The sequence below is a fragment of the Euprymna scolopes genome, chromosome 21 (genome assembly GCF_053919585.1).
Source record: "Euprymna scolopes isolate OS-2025 chromosome 21, ASM5391958v1, whole genome shotgun sequence".
Lineage (NCBI taxonomy): Eukaryota > Metazoa > Mollusca > Cephalopoda > Sepiida > Sepiolidae > Euprymna > Euprymna scolopes.
In genome coordinates, this window is record NC_136502.1 from 54,065,056 (window position 1) to 54,075,319 (window position 10,264).

The window sequence follows — 10,264 nt, forward strand, 5'->3', positions numbered from 1 at the left end:
TTCAACAGGTGCTACAAAAAAAAAAAATTAAAACTATATTTTGTTACAGTGACAATTTTATTTTCATTCAAAAAATTTTTTTTTTCGGAAAAAAATCCAATGTTCATTTATTTTGAAAAAATGTTTTATTTAAATTATTAAATTGTTCGGGAAAAAATCCAATTTTACTTTAATTCAAAAAATGTTTCGGGGAAAAAATCCAATATTGCTTTAATTCAAAATCGTTAAAATTATATTTTCTTACGCAGACTTTTCATTAAATGTTTTTACAATTGCATTTTGATACATTTTTATACAATAAATGCTTTGGTTTTCAAATATTTTGTGTTCAGAAAAAAACAAAAAAACAAAAACAAAAAAAAAACAACATCAAAAACCATCTTGTTTGTTATTTATTTGCCATTTTATTTGACCAAGAAAAATTGGAGCTATAACAATGGCGCCGTCCATATAATGCCGAAGTGCCCAATAGCATTTATTTATTATTTATGCAAAAAAAAAAAAAAAATGATTAAATATAATGTGAATAATTTATTTGACACTGTTTGTTGAGGACTTTAAGTCACCTATTTCTTTGTATCTCCCCATTATGAAAACAAACAAGTTCGTTTAATTATTTCAAAACTTGTAAACTTGACCTTCATCTTCAGATGCTGCAATTTTTGTTTCTTTTTGTCCACATTAAAAAACGACCCTGGTATCTGTCCTGTGGGTAGGCATTGTAATTAGGAACATTAATCAGAAGGAACTTTATCAGGGCATTCACCGCGAAACAGAACGCCAACGGTCAACAGAAAGCAGAATAAAACAAAATACACGAAAGACAAGTGTATTTTGGTTGTTAAAATTAGTTTTAAAATAATATTTGTATTGGAAATTATATTAATTTTTAGGTGGTAAATACACTTATTGATCCGTGTTATTTTTTTAAATCGTATTTTCAAGTTTAATTAAAGTTTTATGATATGTTTTTTTTCAATTGTAAGTTCAGAATAGGTACAAAACACCCTCCCCTCCCCATGTTAAGAATGGCTTTTTAAATAATAACCTCATTATTTCAGCACGGATAAATAAGTGTATGAGTACTATTTATATTACTGTAACCGGTTGGACAATAAATTAATTTTTAAAAAATTGTTCGAAATAATTTTTTTATTTTAAAAACGGTCACATGACAACGTGAATACAATAAAAGGCGATCGTTATCGTTTCTTTTTACTAAATTATCTCCCTTGATGACTTTTGCAGAAGAATTATTAAATTTAGTAAAACTATTTACTTTCTTTTCGCAAAGAAAATAAATAAGATGAAATACATACATAAAGGTAAGTCCAATTGTTTTCACATTGCGCTCATTTTAAGACTGAATGCTCCTCGGTTCGAATTTTTTAAAAGTTTCGTGTTTTAAATGTTAGGGGTTGTTTTACAATCCACAAAGGTACGAAAAAGTGGTCAAAAATCAAACGTATAACAATTAAATATTATCAAAGGCAAGATACGTTACTCTTTTTTACCTATCTGGAAAAGTTGTTTTTAGTGGTTTTAACACGACCACCGAGATATAGAAGGCCTGTTAACGGAAAATGCATGCAAGCAATGTAGGTAAGATTTGTCAAACTATCACTGTCGATACTATGTGAGGGCATTTTTAAAAAGATTTAAAACATGTTAAAAAAGAAAATAAAAGGAACCCAATTCGATTAATAATGAAACTGAACTTTATTCAATATAAAATATAAATATTATCTATGTAAAATGACGTAATTTTAAAGCAATATACAATCTAATAAAACTGGATTATGAATTTAGGGAACAAACAATTAAAGAAACATATTAAACGCAAACATTTCTTGGCATTCGGAACAAGATCACAATGTAGTATCTGTTTTGATGCTACGCTTCGCCTTTTTTGTCCTTGGTCAGTGGAGGAGAAATCTTTCATGATTGAGATTATTTTTGTTCCTATCCAGAGTGCCCCTTATTGGGAAGCTGGATTTTCCCTACAAGATTATATGTTGAAATATTTAAATAACTATTACTTTAAATACAGAAATTATATTTAAAGTTTTGATTTTCTGTTCTTCTATGTCCATTTTTCCCCATGTTTTTCATCAAAATGTGCAGCGTATTTTCATCAGTTACATGGTTAGGAATCCTATACTCCACTGTAGTCTTTATCTTCATATCAGTGCAAACTACATGAATACGGAAATGAAGTTCACATAACTACTAAAAGACAATCATACTATAATGTGAACATTGGTTAAAAATGAAGAAAATATAGTAAACATCTACGATATTAAATCAGGGTGGTGGTGAACTTGGGATGGGACATTATTATTATTATTATTATTATTATTATTATTATTATTTCACTCATTATGAGTTGTCTCACAGGCCATCATCAGTGATCGCTCACTGGCAGTAACGTGTGGTATTCCCTGGAGACCGAGTGACAACAAGTCTCCCTAGATTTCCAGTGTTCTCTACCTCTTGACTACTTGTGCAGATGATTGCATGTTATTGCAACGGCCGTTGCCATTGATTTCTCATTGGCATCGGCCATTGGTGTTTCCTGGGGTTTGGGTAATAAAATGCCTCTCTAAGGTACCAGATTTGAACTGCACACTTCCAGTGGAGATTTGGTTAGTACTCTCCCACCTCGGTCTTTCCATCCTCCCTGACTCTTCACAACTAGTTGATGTGGCGCCAGTTGATGTCATCTACACCATTTATTTTAAATTAATATTATGATAATAATAAGGGTGCTTGTGAAGTGTGCGCACATGTATTTTAAATAGTATTTCCAAGTTAAATTAAATTTTGGTTTGTATTACTGTACACATATATTCGAAAAAGTTGTCAAAAAACAAATATATAACAAATAAATGTTATCAAAGGCAAGATAAGTTACTTTTCTACCTAACTGGATATGTATTTAGTGTTTTTATTTAATGTAACATGTAATATTTTGTATACTTTTTAGAATCTGTGTACAGTAAAACAAACCCACCAAAAATATACTATAAAAATTTAAGGGCTTGTATTACAAAATAATGTTAGAAACACACTCAATATATGTCAGCCTATGTCACGGTAACATAAATTGAGCGAGTTTCTAACAGTATTTTGTCTAGTTTTTTAGTTTTAACTTATTTTCCCAAACTTAACGTATTCAACAGCGAGCTCGCCGCCATTTGTCTTTTTCAAATATATTGATAAACACTATGATTTTCGAACCGAATAAACATTTTACATTAAATAAAAACATTAAAACCTTATCCAGTTCGGCAGAAAAGTAATTTATTTTGCCTTTGATAACATTTATTTGTTATATATTTGTTTTTTGACAACTTTATCGAATCTATGTGTATAGTAAAACAACACCCTCTTTTTTTTCATTAAATTGTTAGGTGAAAGTGCAGAATAGTTAGAAAGCCTCCCTCCCTGTTAAAAATAGCTTTCTAAATAATATTTCAGCATGGTGCAAACAACATCTATTTATAAGATAAAACAAGAAAATATGTTAACTAAAATTTAATGTACTCTTTATTTTTAGTTCATATCAAAACTAATTAAAACTGATTAGGTAATGAATTTTTAATTAATTTGTGTTGTTCGTATATTTCAGGAGAAAATAAAAAATTTCCTATTTTATTTCCCGTTTCAGTCATGTAAATTATTTACAGATAAAATGTTATAAAAAACAAAAACTTGAAGTTTTAAATATATATCAAAGAAATAAATTACACCCAGTGCTAAAATATTGAAAATTAACCGATCGTAAAAAAAAAAAAACTGTTGTGAAAAATGCTTCTAACTTTAAAATATTTGGAAATACTCAGTCAAAAGTTTTATTATTAAAAGAACGGATTGAAAAATATTCTTGTATAAAAATTGTTTGTTTTGCAGTAAAAAAAATAAAATAAAATGAAATATTCGACTTTCTCCGATAGAAATAAAAGTTAAAAAACGAGTTCGGTCACTATATTTTGTTAGATTAAAATTATCTCAATGTGCAATTATAATAGTTATCCAAATGTAGAATTGTTCTTTCTCTTTAGAAGAAAATACATGGACGTTTGGTACCACAGCCATATTTTTTATGCCTATTAGTGTGACCACATGGTTGAACACAGGAAACTTTAGGAACCCTTTACCTACAAGTCGATTTGGCATTGATGTCATGCTGTCATGTTCACTGGCCTCCTTCTCTCTTAGTAGCCGTGGTTTTATCCACTTTAAAACGTTTATTCGGTTGGGAAAACACGTTTGCTAATCAAGCTGATTAGTGTTAGGTACGTGCGAAATAATTGTCAATGCTCAAAATGAATAAACATTTGGACCCTTCCCTTTACTTAAAAATCCACCAAAAATCAGGAAATTAACCAATTTTAATGAAATTTTCAGTATTTTTCAAATAATCGTCCCAGAATATAATGAACTCAATTATTTAAAATCCTAATGGAAATGTATTATTTTTATAAACCAAAAAATACATTTACTAAAGTTATGGTTTTCAGTAGTAAAAAAAAAAATGCATGAATTTATTTTGCCCTTTTTAATGAAAATAAAGCATCGTAAATTGAAACAATTTTTTAAAAATTAAATAATTTTTACAGTAACATAAAGAAAAAAGACCCTAAAGTTTGTATTAATGAAATTGATATAACTTGAAGAAAAATTAATTTCTCAAACTACCAATATTATAATTGAATTAAGCATTGTTTATTGAATAGTTTGACAGAAAAAAATATAATTGACAAAAATATTTCTACTTTTTTACGGTTACATTTTTAATGTAATCTTTATATGTAAGATTCTAATGTTTTCATTGCACGCATGAATGTATAATCATCGATGTAAGATAATTTTCATATAATCTTGGAAAATAAAGTAAAAAAAATTATATTGAAAAACAGGAACATACAAAAATAATTAAATTAAAAAATGGTAAAAATTATACGAATGTTCCATGTCAGTAAGTACAGATGCACAGTTCTGAAAAGAAAACCCGTCGGTTTTACCCACCCAAACCACCCTCCAACTACCCTACATCATTTTCAGATCCATCTGTTTGTGTCAGTTAACTTTAAATTTCATGTAAACATTCCAATAAATTAAAATGTAAGTTTATATTTTTTGTTAAGTTTATAATTTTTTCAATAATTTTATAAATTGTTTTTCTTTCTACTTTGAATTCTGTATAAATATTAATAAATAATGGTGTTAACTTTTTGTCAATGAATAAATTGTCAGTATAATTAATGAATTTAATAAACATTTCTGCAGTTTGTTTTTCAAGTTTAAATTCTATTAATAATTGTTTGAACTTTTTTAATGAATAAATTGTAATAGTAACTTCGTGAATTTGATTGACTTTTCAACACTTAAAATGCACTTGTAGTTTTATAAAAAAATAATTTATCAACGCATTTTGAGTAGCCGATGATGACTTAGGGTTTACGTATATTGGATTAGATGATGGACTTAGGGTTTACATATATTAGATTACGTATATTGGATTTTTAACGAGGTTTTAAAAAAATTACCAAAGGCAAGCTATCTTTCTACATAACTAGATATGTTTTTTTATGAGTTCTAACTTATTTTTAAGTGTTTTTTTTTCTACTTAAAAATAAAGCTAGCGGAAAGTCTGCAGAGTCAGAATAAAATAAAAGGTCTCTTATATTCTATGATAATTAATTAATAAATATTGACATTTTCATTAAAATTGATTGGTTTCCTGAATTTTGATGAATTTTTAAATGAAGGGATCGGTTTTCACTTAAACAATTAGTTTACTATGAATATAATTACAACAACTTTATGTGAAGTAATGAAATTTATTAAAATTGCAGTATTTTATAAGATAGTATCAATGAAATTATATATCTTGTTTAAATATCAACTGTAACACTATCAGTTTTGATCTTCACCAGTTTTTAAAAATATGAATGTTTTTATTACATTTACAAAATATAATACGGTCATCATCATTGTCGTTGGCAGAACGTTTGCTCATTAAGATTTAGCCAGCCTCAGCTACAAAGTGTTTTAGATGATTCATGAGGTACAACTTTGTGTCACAATACTTCAGATGACATCGTCTGCTGTGGCAAACATGTGTTTGACATGCAGGTTCAGGAAGACATGTTGCAACAGGTTACTAGTACATCATTATGTGGAGTACTGCCTTGCCCCTACCCACCAGGCAAGTTGGGGATGCATCTCCCCCCAGTGAAGTAAAGATGCTCCCAAATATCAACCTGGAAATTTCTTTGATTCGATATAACACTACTTTTATATTAACCACATCTTTACTCGGATATTAAACTTGGACAGAAATATTAATGTTTATTCGAATTATTGTAGAAAATAATAATTTTATGATTAATATTTAACATATTTTATTGGCTTTATTTTAATATATTAATGCTTATATAAAATCTTATTTATTCGCAGGGTATAGCAATCCTGGAAAAATGAAATTCTGTATGCATGTACATGGAATTATAATTTTGGTTCTCCTGATATATATTGATAATCATGAAGCAATGTTAAAGAAGCAAAATTTATTGTAACGCATGCTCGTCCTCAATTAATTACAAGAAAATTTGATTTAAAGTAAATATGCATAGAACATACACTGGAGAAAATCATTGTTTTTGTGAAGTGTGTGGTGCATCATTCACAAGAAAGACAGGTTTAAAAAGACACATGCGAACACACACGGGGGAAAAACCTTATTCTTGTGTAGTGTGCGGAGCATCACTTGCACATAGATCAGGTTTAAATAGACATATGCGAACACACACGGGTGAGAAACCCTATTGTTGTGAAGTGTGCGGCTCATCATTTACATCCTCATCTACTTTAAAAGTACACATACGAACGCACACGGGGGAAAAACCGCATTCTTGTGAAGTATGTGGTTCAGCATTTGCACAAAAAACAGGTCTACAGATCCACATGCGAACCCACACTGGAGAAAAACCTTATTCTTGTGAAATCTGTGGTTCAGCATTTTCAAATCCTGCTGCTCTGAGAAAACACATACGGAACCACACTGGAGACAAACCTTTCTCTTGTGAAGTTTGTGGCTTATCATTAATTACCAATTCTGATTTAAAAACGCACGTGAGAGTTCACACTGGAGAAAAACCTTATTCTTGTAAAGTGTGTAGTTCCACGTTTGCAACAACGTCTAATTTAAAGATGCATATGCGATCTCATACTGGTGAGAAGCCTTATAATTGTGAAGTTTGTGATTCATCATTTGCAATAAGATCTACTTTATACAAACACATGCGAACTCATACTGGGGAGAAACCTTATTCTTGTGACGAGTGTGGCTCAGCATTTTCAGAAAAATCTACTTTAATGACACATATACGAACACACACTGGAGAGAAACCTTATTCTTGTGAAGTTTGTAGCTCATCGTTTACAAAATCTTATAACCTAAAAATGCACATGCAAACACACACAGGAGAAAAACCTTATTCTTGTGAAGTGTGTGGATCATCATTTGCAAAATCTTATAATCTAAAAATGCATATGCAAACTCACACGGGGGAAAAACCTTATTCTTGTGAAGTATGTGGCACAGCATTTACAAAAAAATCAAATTTAATGATACACATGCGAATTCACACCGGTGAAAAACCACATTCATGTGAAATGTGTGGTTCATCATTTACGACACCATCAAATTTAAAGAAACACATGCGATCTCACACAGGACTGAAATCATAATCATGTATTCTGTGTAAATATGCATCTCTAAATAATTGAAAGCCATATACAGGGAATGATACTGAGAGGAACATTGAATTCTCACTAGATGCAACCATTAAGTGTCCAAACATTCAAAGTAATGTAGTATTCAAAACTTTAAAAAATTGCTTATAATATACTGTTTCATATGAAAAGAACAATCATCCTTTCTAGTGCCCACTGACGTCTTGCTACGATATCTATTCTCACTGACGTATTACTACCTGTACCAGTGCCCATTGACGTTCAGCTACTCATACCAGTACTTACTGACATCCAACTACTCGTCTCTACCTCAAGGACGAAAATTCTCAACTTGGCGAGATGCCTGTTCTCACTCCAGGTGATCTTGAATCCATTGATATTTTACCCTTTTCTTGATAAACAATAAAACACGATATACGAGCATCTTAAGCTGAACATCTGTGTTTGTTATCTTTCTATTGCTATTGCCGTTATCTCTTTGCCTTGTGCCTACCTTTATTAGTTGTATGGTCGATTGGCATCCACACTGCCTTTCGGCCCTCTGCAACAATATCATTCATTTTATTCCTGCACTAAAATACAAATTTTGTACCCAAAATATTGCCATCCAAAATGATCTCTACTAAGGCCAGGAACCACATCAGAATGTTATTAGTCTCTTTTTAGACATTTATTGAATGTGAGTAATTTCCAAAACTTACAATTTTATCATGAATCAGGATTTGCTAAAACAGTGAGCCAAAAGTGTTATGAGGGGCAAGCAGTAATAGCTAAAAAATGATCAATTGCTTATTCTAGGTTAAGATATAAAGAAAATCAGAAAATGTTTCACATCAAGTAATCAAATATGTGGTTTGGTTATTTTTTTGCAAGTAAGTTCTTTCACTAAAAAGAATGCAAATATGTAGTTAGATTCTTTGGGAAAATATAAAATATCTACGTTTTGGTGGGTTTTATATTAAAAATTTGCCTAAATGAGATGTGATTTTGTTATGAAGTATGTAGATACTTCGATAACTAACGAAGATGTATGTTTATCAAAATCAACTTCACATGCTTGTATGCTTTCATTAATAAAGCTCTTGGCACTTCATCCTATTTGACCTATGCATTCTCTTACAGCATTCGCTTCATTACATGGTGCCAGAAGTGAGAGTTTTTTGAACAACATATACACAATTTTATATAGCAAAATGTACGCATTATACTTCAGATTATCGTATTTACTTTACTACAACATGCACTCATCTTTTTGCATAGAAGAAACATTATATATGAGCTATTGAATTCCAGCAAACACAGAATTTGAACACTTTTACGTATTCGTCAGCAATTAAAGATGCCCTACACCATTCACATGCATCACTGTCTACTGCTCTAGACACAAGAGAAAATAACTTCATAGTTTAACTACAAGACTCGTGGAATATTTAACAAATATTAGTATCAAAGATAGACTCTTTATCATTGACCACTACCTTTCACAGATTTCAGAAGAAGCTAGTTATGAGATAATGTTAATGACACTGAAATGGCTGGTCAGATGATAAAAACGACAGCCAACTTGTAGAGATCGGGGTTACCGATCTTGTAGATAATATAATGTGTGTTCAAAACTCCAATCTCAAAATGAGACAACAAATACCGACTTACAATATATACAAAGAATACATTTATTTACAAAAAGGTAGAAACAATGAGAGAGCATGTATGTGGGAGTGCATATATAGGCATGCGTATATGAAATGTTCTTTGTATGAAAATGAATGCATATGAAATGTTTTGGTAAGTTTGTTAATGCTCAATTGTTCATGACACATTAATGTTTATGTATGGCTAAACTAATGCTTACCCAACCCAAGGTGATCGGAAGCATTTATCCTTTAGGTATCGATTGAACAGCTTTGCAAGAATGGATGCTAGTTTTGCTTGCAGATTTTTGAGTGCTATAACTGGAATATTGCCAGTACCAGTTGCCTTGCTGACATCAACGTTTTTGATGAGTGTGACAACAATATAGACAGATATGTGGATGTCACTCAAATTATTATCAATTTTTGAGGAGAAATTCATGAAGTAGGTGACCCTCATCGTATAGGGTTGAGTTTGATGCAAAGTTCTTGGGAAAGATGTTTGGCTTTGTCAAATGCTTATAAAATTACCTCAGGCGTGTTGATGATCGTCTGAATATAGGAGACATCTGTTCAGAGCCTTGTTTGTTATTTGCCAAAATTCATGGAAACTTAGCCTCTGTTCTTCTATAAGTAATTTCTAACAGAACCCTTTATTTAATCCTTGGGGGTAGCATGCTCTCGTTCTATTAGTCATGAAAGGATATAAGTCCTAAGTAATTTGCAATTGTATTTTACTTTTTGTCTGCACTGAGAATTGAACCTTCAAGCTCCGTAATTTTCACTAAGCATTTCATGCAGGACACCATGGATCCTTGTGTACTTCGACAGATAGATTCCCAAGTTCGACAAGATACACCAGGTCAGAG

General features: G+C 30.7%; 1 protein-coding gene across 1 annotated transcript; it reads left to right on the plus strand.

Moving 5' to 3' along the window:
• The first annotated feature begins 763 nt into the window (after window positions 1-763).
• LOC145242360 (uncharacterized) lies at window positions 764-8,199 on the plus strand. Its single transcript, XM_080105364.1, has 2 exons — window positions 764-1,325; window positions 6,466-8,199. The coding sequence occupies exon 2, from the start codon at window positions 6,634-6,636 to the stop codon at window positions 7,756-7,758; it is 1,125 nt and encodes a 374-aa protein (XP_079961490.1). The 5' UTR covers window positions 764-1,325; window positions 6,466-6,633; the 3' UTR covers window positions 7,759-8,199.
• The last annotated feature ends 2,065 nt before the right edge of the window (window positions 8,200-10,264 follow it).